This window comes from Passer domesticus, chromosome 13, assembly GCF_036417665.1.
Source record: "Passer domesticus isolate bPasDom1 chromosome 13, bPasDom1.hap1, whole genome shotgun sequence".
Lineage (NCBI taxonomy): Eukaryota > Metazoa > Chordata > Aves > Passeriformes > Passeridae > Passer > Passer domesticus.
This window is the reverse complement of record NC_087486.1, coordinates 16,213,569-16,233,713: the sequence shown is the minus strand read 5'-3', so window position 1 is coordinate 16,233,713 and position 20,145 is coordinate 16,213,569. Positions and strand designations below refer to the sequence as shown.

Here is a 20,145-nt window from a genome sequence, read left to right as displayed (position 1 = left end):
GTCACTGATTTCTCTGGCACAGAACTGAGCTCTCACCCTCCTCACTCTGCATTCACAGCCTGCAGTTTCACCATCAACACAAACCAAAATATTATTTCCATGATGGCCACAGAGAAAACAACACCCTGGGCAAACATCCGTTGATGAAATTCTATTTCTTGGATGAAATATTCAAGGTCAGGCTGGCTGGGGCTCTGAGCAACCTGCTCTGCTGGAAGATGTCCCTGCCCATGGCAGAGGAGCTGGAACAAGAGCATCTTTGAGGTCCTTTGCAACACAAATCATTCTATGACTCTGTGTTTCTAGGATAACATGATTACATGTACAGCCTCAAGGGATGGATGAGAGATACTCTCCCTCCTGGACAATTATATGTTTTGGACTTTGCAGGATTGCCAGGCACAATGAGCAGCAGCTTTACTCCTTGACAAAAATACAAGCAACGCAACAAACAACCCAACATAAACGAAAGAAATTATTCAAAGAAAACTTAAATCAACCTAGCCAGGAACGAAAAAACACCAGAAGAGTATCAATCATGGCCTCACATTTCAGACTGGGTCAACTGCAGTATATACACAGCACAGGAAACTGGACTGTAACCCATACACAGGTGGCCTCACACAGGAGCTCACTACACACACCCCACACTGCCATTTCCTTGCATACAAAGAGAAAGAAAAAGCTTGGAACCACAGCTCTGGGCCTCATCCAACTACTAGTACAATCAGAAGTGGACACAATTCATTCATGCATTTTGAACTGTATCACAGTGAACTCCAGCACCAGCCCTGTCTCTGGATACACAGACTTCTCTCTGTCCAAAAATAACATGAAAGCAAATTTTGTATTCAGACATCATTAGAAGAAAACTCATGTGCACAGATTCCCAGAGCCCAAGCATCACAACTAAGATTATTCTGTTCCTCCCCATTATTTCAACAAGTGGGAAATGTCACATAGGCCATAAATTATTGTCAGCTCTGTCAAAGACCCACACATCCAAGTATCACCTCCAAGGCAACATCACCATTCTTCAGCACATGGACTCCTCAAAGGATGTGTGACGACCACTCTTGATGGGCAAAGGAACATGGAACCCAAACTAGGCCATTGGAGTCCAAACCACACAACTGAAAATCATCAGACTCCTCCTGACTCATTGTCAGAAGGCCAGCAATAGCCCTGGCCATCAACAAAACACATGCCATGTCTCCACCAGGACCCCTCACACACCACAGCCCCAACACGCCCCACTAACACTGCACAGATCCCATGGTTAGCATGGATCATCACAATTTAGAGAGACAGCACCAAAAGGAAAGTTGCTCAGACTCGATCTTCTTATCATGGATAATATTTGACATCTCACCCTAGCCATGCAAAAAGAAAAAGCATTTATTACAGAGACATTTTCAAGAAACATCTGCATGAAAGTTTCAGACTTTTCACTGGTAAAGAGGAAAGTACCATCTTCAGATCATCAGAAGAATGAGACCGAAAGTAAACACCTGCAGAACTGAAGGACTCCCAACTCTATTCTGGGTTATATAACTCAGAACAAATGATTGATGACATGGTTTATAGGCACTGAATGCACAGCTTGCAATTCCCATACAGCGTCTGTCATAAATACAAAATCAAGCTTTGAAGTGACACAATCAAGATGACATGAAAATACTGAGCAAGAACCTGCCAGGGTTCTCCATGCAGCAGCAATACAGATCTTCTAGACAATTCCTTTGGGAAGAAGAACCTTACATGGCTTCATCCTAAAGACAGGACGCAGACAGGGAATGGAGGAAAACATTCCCTTGACTCTTGCAGCAGGCATTCACGCACGGCTCACAGCACTCAGATTTCCAACCCTTCACACCATCCATGCTGTCCTTGCACCCAAATACCTTAAAAACATGTGACAGCGCAGGCCCACTTCCCCACACCATTTCTCTTCCCACCATCAATTTCACACAGCTATCTCTACAGCTCTGTGCTCTGCAAGCTGCATTTGCTGCTCACTGAAGTTCTGTGGAGACACTCCTTAGGCCTCAAAGGAAAAGCTGAGCAGTCTTCCAAGGGACACTGAGTCACTGAATAGCTGCTCACAGGGAATTATGCCCACCTTGCAGCTCTGCCTGCACCTTCAATCTCTCCTTCCCATCCAGCCAATTCTCTTGCCATGCTAAATATTTTACAGCCAAGCTTCATCCAGCTCATCTGACATAGCTCTACATTAAAAAGCAAGAGAAAACCAAAGCAGTTCTGACATTTCCTCCTGCGTTTCCTCCCCCACATGCCGCCCCCCACAGGCTTTTCAAAGTGGCACAACTTCGAGAGGATCCTTCATCCTCATGACAGGCACACAGACATCACCAGGACCACTTCTTGCCTGGTCCAATCCTCTCTTGGGGACACAGACCAAAGCAGGCATGACACAAACACTTCCTGCTGACCTCCACTATGTCTCATGGACAGCGATAAACACTGGAAGCAATGTGCAGAGAGGTTCCATGCAAAACCATCAGCATTTTGTTCAAGACACAGTCTACCTATTCAAGCTCATGTGCTCTTGGGAAGACACATGAACCTCCAAAAAAGTTCTATTTCTCCATAATGGGATCCATCCCTTCAGAAGATCGAATACTAACAGGAACACAGACTCTACACAGCACAGCTCATACAGGGGAGCAACACCTGCAACCTGATCAATACCCAAACCTACAACCTAAGCAACAGCCTGAGAGCAGCAGCAACTTTCTCCCACATTTCTTCTTCGCTTACTGGAAGGCTGAGGAACCACTCCATGTTCACGTGACGACAGCAAAGTACACTACACTTTACAATTTCATCGAAAGAAAATTTACCATGCTTTATGGAAAATCTTCCATACAAGACAGAGCAAACGGCAGGGAAAGGGCAGAGGAGCATCAGAAGAAAGTGTGGCAGAGAAAATGCGGAGAGAGAAACTCACCGAGGGAGGGGCAGAAGGCGCGGGCAGGGCGCCGGCGGGGTCCTGGTCCCCGAGCAGCGGCGCGGGCTCGTCGGGCGGCGGGCGGGCCGGGAGGGTGTCGCAGCAGCTGGCGGCCGAGAAGCGCAGCTGGCTCTTGCGCGAGTCGGCCGTGAGCGACACGTCGTGCGAGTAGGACTGCAGGAAGGCGCGCACGCCGTCGATGCCCACGAAGTGCGACACGGGCACGCCGCGCAGGGCGCCGCTGTCGGCCGGCAGCAGGTGCTGGCGGTGCCAGCGGCGCAGGCGCAGCGCCAGCAGCAGCAGCAGGAAGGCCACGAAGAGGCACGACACGGCGGCCACGGCCAGCACGAGCCAGCGCGTCAGGCTGGCGGCCGGCTCGCCCGGCGCCGCCGCCTCGTCGGCCGCGCTGCCCAGCTCGGCCAGCAGCTCGGCCACGCTCTCGGCCAGCACCACGCTCAGCGTGGCCGTGGCCGAGAGCGCCGGCCGCCCGTGGTCCCGCACCAGCACCACCAGGCTGTGGCGCGCCGCGTCGCGGGCCAGCGGCGAGCGCGCCGTGCGCACCTCGCCGCTGTGCAGCCCCACGCGGAACAGCCCCGGCTCCGTGGCCTTGGCCAGCTCGTAGGACAGCCACGCGTTCTGCCCCGCGTCCGCGTCCACCGCCACCACCTTGGCCACCAGCGCGCCGGCCTCCGACCGGCGCGGCGCCAGCTCCACGCCCGACCACGCCGCGCCCGAGCCCGCCGCTGCGCCCGCCGGCGGGTACAGCACCTGCGGCGCGTTGTCGTTCTCGTCCACGATCAGCAGCCGCACCGACACGTTGCTGCTCAGCGCCGGCGCGCCGCCGTCCTCCGCCCGCACCCACAGCTGCAGCTCGCGCACCTGCTCGTAGTCCAAGGAGCGCAGCGCGTACAGCGCGCCCGTCTCCGCCTGCACCGACACGTACGACGACAGCGGCGCGCCCCGCACCCGCCCCTCCGCCAGCCGGTAGCGCACGCGCGCGTTCTGCCCCCAGTCCGCGTCCGTGGCGCGCACCGTCAGCACCAGCGCGCCCGCCGCGTTGTTCTCCGCCAGCCGCGCGCTGTAGCGCTCCTCCAAGAACACCGGCGCGTTGTCGTTCACGTCCAGCACCCGCAGCGCCAGCACCGCGCTGCTCTGCAGCGACGGCGACCCGCCGTCCGCCGCCCGCACCGTCACGTTGTACTCCCACACCTGCTCCCGGTCCAGCTCGCTCGCTGTCACCACACGGTAGTAGCTGCCGTGAGAGCTCTCCAGCCGGAACGGGACGGCCTCATCGAGTGAGCAGCGCACCTCGCCGTTGACCCCTGAATCTCGATCATGTACGTGCAAGAGGGCTACCACTGTCCCCGAAGGGGCGTCCTCAGAAATCTCACTTAATGCGGACCTCACCGAAATTTCTGGCGCATTATCGTTTGTATCTGTCACAGTGATTGTGACCTTGGCCGTGTTGGACAGGCCAGCCCCGTCCTGTGCCTGCACCTGCAGTTCGTAAGAGTTGCCCTCCTCGAAGTCCAGGCTCCGCAGCAGAGTGATCTCTCCACTCTCAGAGTCCAGATGGAAGATATTCGATGCCATGTCGGATACTTTTTTCAAAGAGTATTTCACCTGTCCGTTCAGCCCCTCATCAGCGTCGGTGACGGTTACAGCAACAAGTGTAGAGCCCACGGGCACGTCCTCGGGCACTCGCACCGTGTACTCCGCCTGGCTGAACACGGGCGCGTTGTCGTTCGCGTCCACCACGGTCACGCGGATCCGAGCCGTGCCCGTCCGTGCCGGATCGCCGCCGTCCATCGCCCTCAGCACCAGCTCGTGAAACGCCGCCTCCTCCCGGTCCAGCGCCTTGGCCAGCACCAGCTCGGGACGCTGATCGCCGCCGGGGCCCGCCTGCACGGCCAGCGAGAAGTGCTCGTCGCCGCTCAGCTCGTAGCTCTGCAGGGAATTCCGGCCCGAGTCAGGATCATGGGCGTCTGGCAGGGGAAACCGCGACCCCAGGGCTGTCATCTCGCTCATTCTCTCTTCCAGCTCAATTTCCTTGAAGTTCGGCGGGTTGTCATTTATGTCTCTGATTTCCACTTCGATTTCATAGAATTTCATTTCCCCCTCCACTATCAGCTCACAGCGCAGCACACATTTCTCCACCAGCCGGCACAGCTGCTCTCTGTCGATCCTCTCCGCTGTCACTAAATGTCCCGTCTTCTCGTGCAGAGTGAAATACTGCGTCCTACCTTCGGTAACAACCCGGACGCCGCCATCGCTGATCTCCGTCAGGTGCAGCCCCAGGTCCTTGGCCACGTCGCCCACGAACGAGCCCTTGGGCATCTCCTCGGGCACCGAGTAGCGCAGCTGCCCCCACGCCGCCTGCCACGCCGCCAGCAGGACGGCCCCGAGCAGAGCTCGCTGCCGCCGGCCCCAGCGCCTCCCCGCCGCGCACATCTCCGCAGCGGCACCGCTCCACGGCTCTTCCACTCACCGCTCCCCGGTGCTGTCGCCGGCTTTTCTGCCTCCGTACAGAACCGCTCTGCACTTCGGAGAGGCTCGCAGACCTCTCGGCCGCCGAGCCAGACCCCGAGCGAGCGAGCGATCGAGCGGGTCCGCAGCGGGCGGGGCTGCAGCGCTCCGAGCTTCCTCTCGCTCCTCTCGGTCAACAGCGGCGCCCGCAGCCTCCGCCCGGCACTGCAGGCACCGAGCGCTGCCCGGCGCTGCGCTTCTGCCTCTCCCATGGAAAACTCGCCTGGACAGGACATTGGCCACGGAAACGTCGACCCTGCTTCGTCTTTTCTCCAGCCGATCCCCAACCCTTAAATTATTATCAAGGGGAGAATATAGAGTTTCCCTGTGGTTAGGCTTTTTTCTACCGTTCGGGAAAAGTCACTTAACTAACCTGGATACATCTTAAGTGAAAAAAATTGTCATCATACGACGCGCATAGTATTATGAATTTTATCTTACTACTCCAAAAGTACAGTCTCCATCACGAAATTTTTTAGCAATCAGTATTGAATACAGCAACGAATCGGGCTCTGAAACAGGAAACATGATGTTCAGCCCGTCCCCCTGAGATCCACAGCTATCAGGCTCATTAACACATATTTGCCTTAAGCAATTAACCCGTATTGCTTTAAGTACTTCGTTTATATCCCACGCTTCTCGTTTCGGGGAATCCAAACAAAAAAAACCCAAACGCCACCAAACAACCGCAGATTAAAAAGAATGCCTGGGATAATTTACCGGTCTCTCCGAGCTACAATTCTCGCAGAAACTTTAATCTAAAGCATGGCTACAATTTTCTCCTTCAGCAGGGAGGAAAGACCAATAACTTCCCCGTGCCGAAGAGAACAAGTTAATTTCATAAAGGAAAAAAATCCAGCACCAAGCATAAATTCTATATTCCCGATTCTATCATTCAAAATAATCGTATCTGAATATACAGAATAAGAATTAGTGGTCAATACTAAAATGAGAAGCTGTATGAAAAATACGAAAATTCACGTCTGGATGAAATCTAGCCATCCGTTAACGCTGTCATCTATTCAGCAACCTTATGCAAAACATCAGAAGAGACAAGGTGGAACAGGAGAACATTGTCCAGGGAGGAGCAACCTGTGATACTCCTTTGGGAAACAGCAATGCCAACCATTTTGCTTTAGAGAAACAATGCCTGAAAGAAAACAGCCGAGTGCTACTATTTGTGAATCAGCTTTCCAGCAAAACATGACACATCGTAGAGCTTTGGTAAGGATTATCAAATAATTTTCAACAGCACAAAAGCATTACTCAACCTTTGTTCAACTGCAAAACAGGTCCAAGTAAACGACTTTAGGAAAAAAGGAATTCGAAGAAAAAATTTCAAACACGAAGCATCAATAGTAGTTTCTATAATGGAAGATCAATAATTTACTGCGTTCATTACTCAAAACAAGACCTCTGGGCAATAGCTCTCATGGACGACCACAAAAAAAAAAAAAAGAACAACTGCCACGGCTGGATGCTTGGTGGGAGTAGAAGGACGACACAGTACTTCAGTCCTTTCAGAACTAATAAATAATCCTAACAATACCAGGCAGAAAAAAACTAAGGGGAAAGGGGACAATACCACAGAAAGGCAGATGGAGACCAAACGGAGTATTGAGGTTTACAGACCTGAGCTGCGTCCGGCTCGGCGGGCGGCACTCCCGTCAGGGCGCTACTACTCAGACTCGGCTTCTCGCAGGAATCGCCGCCCAGCAGCTCCTCCGCCGACAGGACGGGCACCGGCGGCGGCGGCGGCGGCCAAGCGGCCTCGGGCACGGCGCGGGCCGGCGCCGCCACGCACAGGTTGTAGGAGTAGGGCAAGGTGCCCTCGCAGAAGTCGGCCGGGAAGGCGGCGCCGGCCAGCGAGAAGCGCTGCGCGCCCAGGCAGCGCAGCACGGCGGGCGGCCCGGCCCGGCGCAGCCGCGCCAGCACGGCCAGCGCCACGCTCAGCACCAAGAGCGCCGACAGCAGCGCCAGCGCCAGCACCAGGTAGAACTGCAGCTCGGCCGCCGCCGCCGCCTCCTCCTCGGCGCCCGCCGGCCGCTCGCTCAGCTCCGGCAGCGCCTCCTGCAAGCTCTCGGCCAGCACCACGTGCAGCGTGGCCGTGGCCGACAGCGCCGGCTGCCCGTGGTCCTTCACCACGGCCACCACACGCTGCTTGGCCGCGTCCCGCTCGGACACGGCGCGCGCCGTGCGCACCTCGCCGCTGTGCAGCCCCACGCGGAACAGCGCCGGCTCCGACGCCTGCACCAGCTCGTACGACAGCCACGCGTTGCGCCCCGCGTCCGCGTCCACCGCCACCACCTTGGCCACCAGGTAGCCGGCCTCGGCCGAACGCGGCACCACCTCGAAAGGCGTCGCCGCCCCTCCCGCCGCCTCTCCCGCCGCCGCCGCCGGCCACAGCACCCTGGGCGCGTTGTCGTTGCGGTCCAGCACGAAGACGCGCACCGTGGCCGTGGAGCTGCGCGCCGGCGAGCCGCCGTCCTGCGCCCGCACGGCCACCGTGAACTCGCGGCACTGCTCGTAGTCCAGGGAGCGCTGCGCGTACAGCGCGCCGCTCCGCGCCTCCACCGACACGAGCGGCGCCGCGCCCGCCGCGCCCGCGCTGCCGCCCGCCAGCCAGTAGCTCACGCGCCCGTTGGCGCCCGCGTCCGCGTCCCGCGCCTGCACGCGCAGCACCAGCGCGCCCGCCGCGTTGTTCTCCGCCACGTACGCGCTGTACGCCGCCTCCTCGAACACCGGCGCGTTGTCGTTCACGTCCGACACCTCCAGCACCAGCTCCCTGCTGCTCCACAGCGCCGGCCTGCCCCGGTCCCGGGCCACCACCGTCACGCCATGCTCCGACGCCTGCTCCCGGTCCAGCGCGCCCGTCGTCACCACCTTGTACGAGCCGCCCGACGACGCCACGATCGACAGCGGCGCCTCCCCCGACAGCTCGCACGACACCTGACCGTTCTCGCCGGAATCTCGGTCCCGAACTTTCAGCACAGCCACGACGGTGCCTGTTGGGGCATCCTCGGGCACGGGGCTGGACAGTGACAGAATGGTGATCTCGGGCGCGTTGTCATTCACGTCCAGCACCTCCACCTGCACCTTGGAGTGTGCTGCCAAACCCCCTCCATCCTTCGCCTCCACAGCTAGGTTATACACGCTCGTCTCCTCAAAGTCCAAAGCCTCCTGCAGTGTGATAGACCCACTCTCTGCATCTATCACGAACTTCTGAAGTGCCTTGATTGTCATTTCCCCGAAGCTGTAGGTGATGCGGGCGTTGGTGCCGGCGTCGGCGTCTGAGGCTGACAGCTTTACTACTTCAGAACCCGGCGGTGTGCTTTCGGGCAGGCTCAGGCGGTATCGGTCCTGTTCAAATACGGGTGCATTGTCATTGGCGTCCGTCACGTTGACCCGAATCTGGACAGTTCCAGACCTCACAGGGTCCCCGGCATCAACTGCTGTCAGCACGATCTCAAAGGAGCTCTGCTTCTCTCGGTCCAAGGCTCTCTCCAGAACTAATTCCAGTTTGCTTCCGTCCGGGCTCTCCTTAATGGCAAGAGAGAAGGACGGGTTGCTGGTGAGCTGGTAAGTCAGCAGCGCGTTGCTGCCCACGTCTGCATCATGGGCCATCTCCAGCGGAAAACGAGTACCAGGAGGGATTAATTCACCAATCTCGAGGTCCAGAGCAGCCTTCCTGAAGGTCGGGGCGTTGTCATTCACGTCCTCGATCGCCACCTCCACGTGGAAGACGTTCAGCGGGTTGTGCACCAGCGCCTCGAAGCTGACGGAGCAGGTCGCCGACTCGCCGCACATCTCCTCCCGGTCCAGCCTCTCATTCACGTACAGGTTCCCGTTCTCCTCATTCACCGTGAAGTATTGCTTCTCGTCGCTCAGCCGCAGCTTGCGCGCCGGCAGCTCGTCCGCGCTGAGCCCCAGGTCCCGCGCCAGCGGCCCCACGAGCGAGCCTCTGCCCAGCTCCTCGGGGATGGCGTAGCGGACCCGCTCGGCCGCCGCCCGGCCCCACACGCACAGCAGCACCGCGGCCAGCAGCGCTCGCCCGCCGCCCGGCCCAAGCCTCTGCCGCCGCCTCACCGCCATTCTCTGCCCGCAGCGCTCGCCGCGCTCCTGCCTCCTGCCGCTGCCCTGCCTCCCTTCCAGCCGCTCTCGCCGCCCGCAACACACACCGCTCAAAGGCTGCGACCTCGCCGCGCCGCCTCTCGCCGCCTCTCGCCGCCTCTCGCCGCTGCTGCTGGCGGCGGTGCCGCTGCCGCTGTGGCCGGCGCCGGGCGAGCGAGCAGCCTGCGGGGGCAGGACGCTGCGGCGGCGGCGGCTCCAGCGCCGCTCGGCGGCGGCCAACAGCGACACCCGGAGGCGCCGCCGCGCCACTGCAGCCGCCGGAGCGCCGCGCTCAGGGGGGCCCGGCTTTGGGCGGGGCTCAGCGGCGGCACCGGCCCCGGGGCTCTCCCGCCTGCCCGCACCGCCACCAGCTCCCGACTGAGGCCACCCCGAGGCCTTTCTGTCTCACATGTGCTGTCGGGTGCTCTCAGGGCATTCTTTTGAGTCACATTCAAGAGTCGGAAACAAATATTCATGGCACGGCAGTAAAAATTGGAATTCAGCTGCTCTTCATAAAATCATGGACAATTTACACCAACAAGAAATGTTAATATATAGAAGACTTCAAGAGCTTTTTCGCACTTTAACTCATGTCTTAAATTGTTATTCGTTACTTGAGATTATTTATTACGGGATATAGATCAGCCTAAAGCAATGTAAACCACAACCCCTATGCCCAGATAGCAGAATAACATTTATTTTTTGTTTCTCAATCATTAAACTTGGTTCATCTGAGTTTTTTCACTCATCCATATCTAAGCGATTTACAATGGAAAGTGCAAAAGAGAGTCCCTCATACAGCCAAAAAAAGCGTTCAGTTTCCAACGTCAACTTTTCCCTAAAGGCCATTTAATCCACAGCTCTGACATGAGCAAGAACACTTTCAGTTAGACTGAAATGTTGGAGGCACGTCTAAAACTTCTCTGGACAATACCTTCCATTTTCACACAACTCAGACTAAAAAGTTTTTCTCCTAGTCAAAACCTCGCTCATTTTGGAGGAAAACAAGAATCCAGTGTCCTATGACCACCAGCCCTCAGAAAAAGAGCTTGCCCCATCTTTCCTATAAGCGCATTTAAAATAATTTCAGAAGTCAATGCAGAGGTATCATTTCTCTGTGCTTGAAGACCTAAACTCCTTCAGTTCTTCTACACTGCAAACAAACTTAAGGCCACTTACGTGATCCTTCTGGGAACTCTAGCACATCCATTGGGATATTGGCCCATGATCTGCCTGTGGTCTGCACTCACACAAAAAGAGTTGTGAGAGGGAAAGGACCTCCCTCGACCTGCTGGGCAGAGTGCTTGTCATGCAGTGCAGGACACAATTCCAGCAGCAGGTGCCCACTGGCACCTCATGTCCCACCTTATCACCCACCAATAACCCAAAGCACTTCTCTGCAGAGCTCTTCCCTGTCCCCCACTCTCTCTTTAAACTGGGGATTGCCCCACCCCAGCTGCACGACCTTGCACTTTCATCCATTCCATGATGCTTGCACGGGGCCACTTCTCCAGCCCATCCCTGGCTGCCACCTCTGCCCTCCCGTGAATCAACTCCAGGCGCAGTCAGCTGCAAACTGCCTGAAGGGGCACTCAGCCCCATGGGCCAGCAAGGTGCTGAGCAGAGCTGGGCCCAGTCAGGGCCCCTGAGGGACAGCACCACTCACTGCTTCCCACCTGCACGTGGAGCCACTGTCTGGAACTCTCTGGAGGTGACTCTCCAGCCTGTTCCTCAGCCATGGCACAGCCTCCAGCTCATTGCCCAGCATGTTCCCCTGGCTGATGGCCTGGGGGACACTGCACACCTTCTCCCACTGGCCCTGGGCTGTGCATGGCAACCTTGCCTGGGCTGGGTGCTCACTCTGCACTTTGACAGCTGCAGCACAGATGCTTCTGCATTAGCACAACACAGACAAAATGTTCTGGGTGAGCAGACGTGCTCATGAAACCCTTCCTCTGTACAGCTGTCAACACCACAGGTGGGGGTGGGAACTGCACCTGCACTCGGGCAGCTGGGACAGAGGAGACCTTCCACATGAGATCAGACACCCTGAGCCTGAGCTCATGACCACAAGCAATGCAAGAGTTAGAAACACAAGGAAATGGACAGATGCAATAACATTTTGTAGCTCTCCCTTGCTCTACAGAAGGAACTCAAATCACACTGGACTCCATCAGGCACAGCCTGGGGCTCTCTGTGACATGTGACAAGCAAGGCAATGACCGAGTTCTTCTCCAGCCTCACACACACAGCTCCCCTGTCTGCTTTCTCTTCCACGCCAGGCCACTCTGAGGTTTGGATTGTGGCCCTCTCCTCACTGCTCAAATCTACCATGAGATGATAATGCACTGCAGCCACAGCCAGAAGGGAGGTGCCATTGTCTGCTCACCTCCATTATGATAAGGAACTGAAAGATTCTGAAGCACACAAAAATGATAAACAACCCTACCAAAAGATCAGCAGCCATTCAGTGGAGAATGGCTCATCAAAGCATTGGCTTAGGGGGCATCTCCTCCCCGTCCTTATCACATGCTCTTTTTTCCACAGAGATGCAACAGCTACTAAAGTCATATTTACATCTATTTCTCCCAAAAGGAACAGACCAAAATGTCACTCTCATATAGGCTGACTTCCACTCCCACTGCAACAAGTACAGGGAACATTAATATACATTACTCAAAAAATACCAGTTGTTAATAATACAAAATATACACACATATGTTGTAAATCAAGGTAAAGTAAGTTAAAAAAAAACAAACCGTAAAACAACCAAAAAGCTACAGAAACACCCAAAGCATGAATCAGATAAGGCAAGGAAGCATTAGAAGACATCAAGTAGCCAGAGATGCTCACACTGAAATGCTCTAGGCCTTTGTTGCAGGCCGGAAAATCCATCCCTGAGATCACTGCGAAGTCACTGAGGTCTCAAGCTGCAAGTGTGGTCCTAAAGACTTACATAGCACAGCAGGATGGGGGGGTTCATTTGGACAGTTACTCCTCGCCTTAGCAACATTTTCTGCTGCATGGCCTGCTCACCTTGCACAGTTATGAAACCAGCATCATCAAACAGCTTCTCCTCTGCCTCTTTCTCAAGCTAAATCTTCTGAAAATTACAAGAGATTCCCTTATCACTTGTGCTTCACAGTCCCCACACACCATTCAGTCTTAAGTGACTGAAGTAAGGATGTCCTGAAAAACATCCTTACTGTCTCAGATTTGAATGCACTGACCAGAATTGTGAAAATGAGCTGCAATCCTCCTGGAAACAAAGGCCTGAAAGAAAGCGGAATTACAACCCCAAAGAAACTCTGTATTACATTGTGCCATAGAAATACAGGTAGAGAATGGAGGTTTGACACAGGATCAATGGGCTCTTCCAGCCAACAATTATGGTTCCACACAAACACTTACTGTGGAAAATGCTTCTGTCAGAACACGGTCATTGTCATTCATGCCAGAGAAACCAGGATCAGAACAGAACAGCAATGGCACTGCCTTTGGCACCAAGCATGAAATCAAACCATTTCTCTGACAAACCCACACTGAGTCACTGATTTGTATGGCACAGAACTGAGCTCTCACCCTCCTCATTCGACATTCACAAACTTTAATTTCACCATCAACACATACCAAAATTTAAGTTCCATGATGGCCACAGATAAAACAACACCTTGGGGAAATATCCATTCCTGAAGTTGTATTTCTTGAATGAAATATTCAAGGTCAGGCTGGCTGGGGCTCTGAGCAACCTGCTCTGCTGGAAGATGTCCCTGCCCATGGCAGAGGAGCTGGAACAAGAGCATCTTTAAGGTTCTTTGAAACACAAACCATTCTATAACTGTATTTCTAGGATAACATGATTACATGTACAGCTTCAAGGGATGGATGACAGATACTCTCCCTCCTGGACAAATATATGTTTTGGGGTTTGCAGGATTGCCAGGCACAATGAGCATCAGCTTTACTCCTTGACAAAAATACAAGCAACCCAACAAACAACTCAACACAAACCAAATAAATTACCCAAAGAAAACTTAAATCAACCCAGCCAAGAATGAAAAAAACACCAGACGAGTATCAATCATGGCCTCACATTTCAGACTGGGTCAACTGCAGTATATACACAGCACGGAAACTGGACTGTAACCCATACACAGGAGGCCTCACACAGGAGCTCACTGCACAGACCCCACACTGCCATTTCCTTGGATACAAAGAGAAAGAAAAAGCTTGGAACCACAGCTGTGGGCCTCATCCAACTACTAGTACAATCAGAAGTGGACGCAATTCATTCATTCATTTTGAAGTGCATCACAGTGAACTCCAGCACCAGCCCTGTCTCTGGATACACAGACTTCTTCTCTCTGTCCAAAAACACCATGAAAGCAAATTTTGCATTCAGACATCATTAGAAGAAAACTCATGTGCACAGATTCCCAGAGCCCAAGCATCACAACTAAGATTATTCTGTTCCTCCCCATTATTTCAACAAGTGGGAAATGTCATATAGGCCATAAATTATTGCCAGCTCTGTCAAAGACCCACACATCCAAGTATCACCTCAAAGCAACATCACCATTCTTCAGCACATGGACTCCTCAAAGGATGTGTGACGACCACTCTTGATGGGCAAAGGAACATGGAACCCAAACCAGGCCATTGGAGTCCAAACAACACAACTGAAAATCATCAGACTCCTCCTGACTCATTGTCAGAAGGCCAGCAATAGCCCTGGCCATCAACAAAACACATGCCATGTCTCCACCAGGACCCCTCACACACCACAGCCCCAACACTCCCCACTAACACTGCACAGATCCCATGCTTAGCATGGATCATCAAAATTTAGAGAGACAGCACCAAAAGGAAAATTGCCCAGACTCGATCTTCTTATCATGGATAATATTTGACATCTCACCATAGCGAGGCAAAAAGAAAAAGCATTTATTACAGAGATATTTTCAAAAAACATCTGCATGAAAGTTTCAGACGTTTCACTGGTAAAGAGGAAAGAACGATCTTCAGATCATCAGAAGAATGAGACAGAAAGTAAACACCTGCAGAACTGAAGAACTCCCAACTCTATTCTGGGTTATATAACTGAGAACAAATGATTGATGACATGGTTTATAGGCACTGAATACACAGCTTGCAATTCCCACACGGCATCTGTCATAAATACAAAATCAAGCTTTGAAGTGACACAATCATGGTGACATGAAAATACTGAGCAAGAACCTGCCAGGGTTCTCCATGCAGCAGCAATACAGATCTTCTAGACAATTCCTTTGGGAAGAAGAACCTTACATGGCTTCATCCTAAAGACAGGACGCAGACAGGGAATGGAGGAAAACATTCCCTTGACTCTTGCAGCAGGCATTCACGCACGGCTCACAGCACTCAGATTTCCAACCCTTCACACCATCCATGCTGTCCTTGCACCCAAATACCTTAAAAACATGTGACAGCGCAGGCCCACTTCCCCACACCATTTCTCTTCCCACCACCAATTTCACACAGCTATCTCTACAGCTCTGTGCTCTGCAAGCTACATTTGCTGCTCACTGAAGTTCTGTGGAGACACTCCTTAGGCCTCAAAGGAAAAGCTGAGCAGTCTTCCAAGGGACACTGAGTCACTGAATATCTGCTCACAGGGAATTATGCCCACCTTGCAGCTCTGCCTGCACCTTCAATCTCTCCTTCCCATCCAGCCAATTCCCTTGCCACGCTAAATATTTTACAGCCAAGCTTCATCCAGCTCATCTGACATAGCTCTACATTAAAAAACAAGAGAAAACCAAAGCAGTTCTGCCATTTCCTCCTGCGTTTCCTCCTCCACATGCCGCCCCCCACAGGCTTTTCAAAGTGGCACAACTTCGAGAGGATCCTTCATCCTCATGACAGGCACACAGACATCACCAGGACCACTTCTTGCCTGGTCCAATCCTCTCTTGGGGACACAGACCAAAGCAGGCATGACACAAACACTTCCTGCTGACCTCCACTATGTCTCATGGACAGCGATAAACACTGGAAGCAATGTGCAGAGAGGTTCCATGCAAAACCATCAGCATTTTGTTCAAGACACATTCTAGCTATTCAAGCTCATGTGCTCTTGGGAAGACACATGAACCTCCGAAAAAGTTCTATTTCTCAATAATGGGATCCATCCCTTCAGAAGATCGAATACTAACAGGAACACAGACTCTACACAGCACAGCTCATACAGGGGAACAACACCTGCAACCTGATCAATACCCAAACCTACAACCTAAGCAACAGCCTGACAGCAGCAGCCGCTTTCTCCCACATTTCTTCTTCATTTACTGGAAGGCTGAGGAACCACTCCATGTTCACGTGACGACAACAAAGTGCACCAGCCTTCAGAATGTCATCGACAGAAAATCTACTATGCTTGAAGCACAATCTCCTATGCAAGACAGAGTAAACCGCAGGGAAAGGGCAGGGGAGCATCAGAAGAAAGCGTGGCAGAGAAAACCTGGAGAGAGAAACTCACCGAGGGAGGGGCAGAAGGCGCGGGCAGGGCGCCGGCGGGGTCCTGGTCCCCGAGCAGCGGCGCGGGCTCGTCGGGCGGCGGGCGGGCCGGGAGGGTGTCGCAGCAGCTGGCGGCCGAGAAGCGCAGCTGGCTCTTGCGCGAGTCGGCCGTGAGCGACACGTCGTGCGAGTAGGACTGCAGGAAGGCGCGCACGCCGTCGATGCCCACGAAGTGCGACACGGGCACGCCGCGCAGGGCGCCGCTGTGGGCCGGCAGCAGGTGCTGGCGGTGCCAGCGGCGCAGGCGCAGCGCCAGCAGCAGCAGCAGGAAGGCCACGAAGAGGCACGACACGGCGGCCACGGCCAGCACGAGCCAGCGCGTCAGGCTGGCGGCCGGCTCGCCCGGCGCCGCCGCCTCGTCGGCCGCGCTGCCCAGCTCGGCCAGCAGCTCGGCCACGCTCTCGGCCAGCACCACGCTCAGCGTGGCCGTGGCCGAGAGCGCCGGCCGCCCGTGGTCCCGCACCAGCACCACCAGGCTGTGGCGCGCCGCGTCGCGGGCCAGCGGCGAGCGCGCCGTGCGCACCTCGCCGCTGTGCAGCCCCACGCGGAACAGCCCCGGCTCCGTGGCCTTGGCCAGCTCGTAGGACAGCCACGCGTTCTGCCCCGCGTCCGCGTCCACCGCCACCACCTTGGCCACCAGCGCGCCGGCCTCCGACCGGCGCGGCGCCAGCTCCACGCCCGACCACGCCGCGCCCGAGCCCGCCGCTGCGCCCGCCGGCGGGTACAGCACCTGCGGCGCGTTGTCGTTCTCGTCCACGATCAGCAGCCGCACCGACACGTTGCTGCTCAGCGCCGGCGCGCCGCCGTCCTCCGCCCGCACCCACAGCTGCAGCTCGCGCACCTGCTCGTAGTCCAAGGAGCGCAGCGCGTACAGCGCGCCCGTCTCCGCCTGCACCGACACGTACGACGACAGCGGCGCGCCCCGCACCCGCCCCTCCGCCAGCCGGTAGCGCACGCGCGCGTTCTGCCCCCAGTCCGCGTCCGTGGCGCGCACCGTCAGCACCAGCGCGCCCGCCGCGTTGTTCTCCGCCAGCCGCGCGCTGTAGCGCTCCTCCAAGAACACCGGCGCGTTGTCGTTCACGTCCAGCACCCGCAGCGCCAGCACCGCGCTGCTCTGCAGCGACGGCGACCCGCCGTCCGCCGCCCGCACCGTCACGTTGTACTCCCACACCTGCTCCCGGTCCAGCTCGCTCGCTGTCACCACACGGTAGTAGTCTTCATAGGATTTTTCCAGCCGGAACGGGACATCCCCGTCCAGGGAGCAGCGCACCTGGCCATTGGCCCCCGAGTCCCGGTCCTGCACATGCAGCAAGGCTACCACGGTCCCTGACGGGGCATCCTCAGAAATCTCGCTGAGGGCAGACGACACTGTGAGTTCAGGGGCGTTGTCGTTGACGTCGGTGACAGTGATCACGACTTTTGCTATATCGAACAGGTCCCCGCCATCTCGAACCTGTATCTCCAGTTCGTAGGATCCGATATCCTCGAAGTCTAGGTTACGGGTCAGTGTAATTGCTCCCGTGTCGGCACCTAGCTTAAATATCTGCGAGGCTTTCTCTGTGATTTTCTTAAACGAGTATTTCACATGACCATTCAGACCTTCATCGGCGTCCGTGGCCGTGACAGCGATGATGACAGAGCCCACGGGCACGTCCTCGGGCACTCGCACCGTGTACTCCGCCTGGCTGAACACGGGCGCGTTGTCGTTCGCGTCCAGCACCGTCACGCGGATCCGAGCCGTGCCCGTCCGTGCCGGATCGCCGCCGTCCCTCGCCCTCAGCACCAGCTCGTGAAACGCCGCCTCCTCCCGGTCCAGCGCCTTGGCCAGCACCAGCTCGGGACGCTGATCGCCGCCGGGGCCCGCCTGCACGGCCAGCGAGAAGTGCTCGTCGCCGCTCAGCTCGTAGCTCTGCAGGGAATTACGGCCCGAGTCAGGATCATGGGAGTCTGGCAGGGGAAACCGCGATCCCGGCGCTGTCGTTTCGATCATTTTCAGCTCTGTTTCTGCCTCTCGAAACCTCGGAGCGTTGTCATTAATGTCCGTGATTTCCACTTCTATTCCGTAAACCTGCATCTGTCCCTCCACTATCAGCTCACAGCGCAGTACGCATTGCTGCACACGTTCGCACAGCTGCTCTCTGTCGATCCTCTCCGCTGTCACTAAATGTCCCGTCTTGCCGTGCAGAGTGAAATACTGTGTCCTACCTTTGTCCAAGATGTGAACGCCGTGGTCTTTGAGCGCCGGCAGCTGCCGCCCCAGGTCCTTGGCCACGTCGCCCACGAACGAGCCCTTGGGCATCTCCTCGGGCACCGAGTAGCGCAGCTGCCCCCACGCCGCCTGCCACGCCGCCAGCAGGACGGCCCCGAGCAGAGCTCGCTGCCGCCGGCCCCAGCGCCTCCCCGCCGCGCACATCTCCGCCGCGGCACCGCCGGCACCGCAGCACCGCCGATCCAGTCCCGCTACCACTCAAGGCTGTCAGCTCCTGCACCGTGCGCTGCCCTGGCCCCTCCGCCTGGCTCCAGAACGGACCAGCACCGCGGGGACGATCGCTGGCCGCAGGTTCGGGCAGGGAGCGAGCGAGCGATCGAGCGGGTCCGCAGCGGGCGGGGCTGCAGCGCTCCGAGCTTCCTCTCGCTCCTCTCGGTCAACAGCGGCGCCCGCAGCCTCCGCCCGGCACTGCAGGCACCGAGCGCTGCCCGCCCCGCCTTGCTCCCTGCAGGGGACAGTCGCCGCGGAGACGCCGCTTTTCGTCCAGCGCCGATCTCCTGCCCCCGCATTGCTCCAGCCGATCTCTGCCTTCATCCTCCACGCTATCACCGCCGGGAGGAAGGCACAGGCATTCCGTGCGCGTGGTTCTTTAACCGCACGGCAAACTCATCACTTACTTATGACATTATATGTATATTAAAACACATATTTCGAATTTTTCCCTCTAGCTTATTGTTAACTTCATCCTTTTTATTCAAAAGCATCTTCAACAACAGGCTCTCAGAGAGAAAACATTAAGATACCATATGCCGAAAATACAAAGCTATCAGGTTCATTAAAATAAGTGGGACAGGAGCAATTACTTGTTGAAGTCAGGCAGCTAATTGTTAGGGGACTGAATTACAGGTAGTGATAAAGATGCAGCTAAAAGTCTCGAGGAAACTGTCAGGACTTCAAATATTTGACATCCTTTCCTAAGATACGCCTTGTATTTCCTTAGTTTACACAGATTTACATTTAAGCAAGTCATTCTAGGTTCCCTTTTTTTCCCTAAAATCAACGTGTAAAGCACCGTAGTTCGTTAGTAAACAATTCATCTAAGTATTTGTTAAGGACGATGATACGATATGTGTTGAAGAAAATCACGGAACCGTAGAAAAAATTTAAAACTCTTGAAACTGAGCTGACCACTATTCAATGTGCAAATGGGCTTCATTCAAGTGCCTAAACCCTCCTCTGGCCAGTCTCCCTGATATGGAATCCATTCGCATCTCAGATGTTTATCCGAGTAAACAGAACTGCAAACATTTGCTGCTCTTAATATTTGCGAGGTGTACGAAACGCCCCAGTATTATTGTGAAAAGAGGATATAAAAATAAAAATCTCAGAAACAGAAATCTTTCAACACTCTCACCATTGTACGAAATAAAGATCTTGAAGAGCAAAACAGAACCAGCAAGGAAGCAAAAACGAAGCATCTAGTCCCACTAATGCATAACCCCCGCTACAAAACGGGCGACAATCTCCTTTTTCACTCAGGATGGAGAATGGAACTTTCCACGTTCGTTTCCCTTCTAAATCGAAGAGGGACAAAACAGAGTTTTAAAAACGGGTTTGGGTAAAGCTATACACGAGTTCCAAGCACACCCTTTCTGAACAAATCAGTCAGGAAGGATAAAAGCTCCAACACCAGGTCTCACTGCTTTCTTGGGTTTTTTTCTCCTCCACTCAATCATACAGAATCAGCCATTCATCTTCCACAGAAACACGAATC

At 55.1% G+C, this 20,145-nt stretch overlaps 3 protein-coding genes across 11 annotated transcripts in view; all 3 read right to left on the bottom strand.

The window, feature by feature from the left end:
• The window catches only part of LOC135280372 (protocadherin gamma-C5-like), a 281,155-nt gene that overhangs the window by 69,803 nt on the left and 191,207 nt on the right, over positions 1 to 20,145 (bottom strand). Inside the window, exon 1 of one of the 9 annotated variants that reach the window (XM_064388195.1) lies at positions 7,130 to 9,749. The exons of the other annotated variants lie outside the window; for them this stretch is intronic. Within the exon in view, the coding sequence (XP_064244265.1) occupies positions 7,130 to 9,589 (2,460 nt within the window). The 5' untranslated portion in view covers positions 9,590 to 9,749. Of the gene's footprint in view, positions 1 to 7,129; positions 9,750 to 20,145 lie in introns of those variants that run through there. 9 annotated transcript variants of the gene reach the window in all.
• Positions 1,758 to 5,559, bottom strand: LOC135280366 (protocadherin gamma-A12-like). Its single transcript, XM_064388187.1, has 2 exons — positions 2,972 to 5,559; positions 1,758 to 1,772 (listed from the first exon to the last, which is right to left on the bottom strand). Exons 1-2 carry the CDS (start codon positions 5,420 to 5,422, stop codon positions 1,758 to 1,760), a joined length of 2,466 nt encoding a protein of 821 aa, XP_064244257.1. The 5' UTR covers positions 5,423 to 5,559.
• Positions 16,006 to 19,083, bottom strand: LOC135280027 (protocadherin gamma-A6-like). The gene has a single exon (XM_064387726.1). The coding sequence runs from the start codon at positions 18,573 to 18,575 to the stop codon at positions 16,038 to 16,040; it is 2,538 nt and encodes an 845-aa protein (XP_064243796.1). The 5' UTR covers positions 18,576 to 19,083; the 3' UTR covers positions 16,006 to 16,037.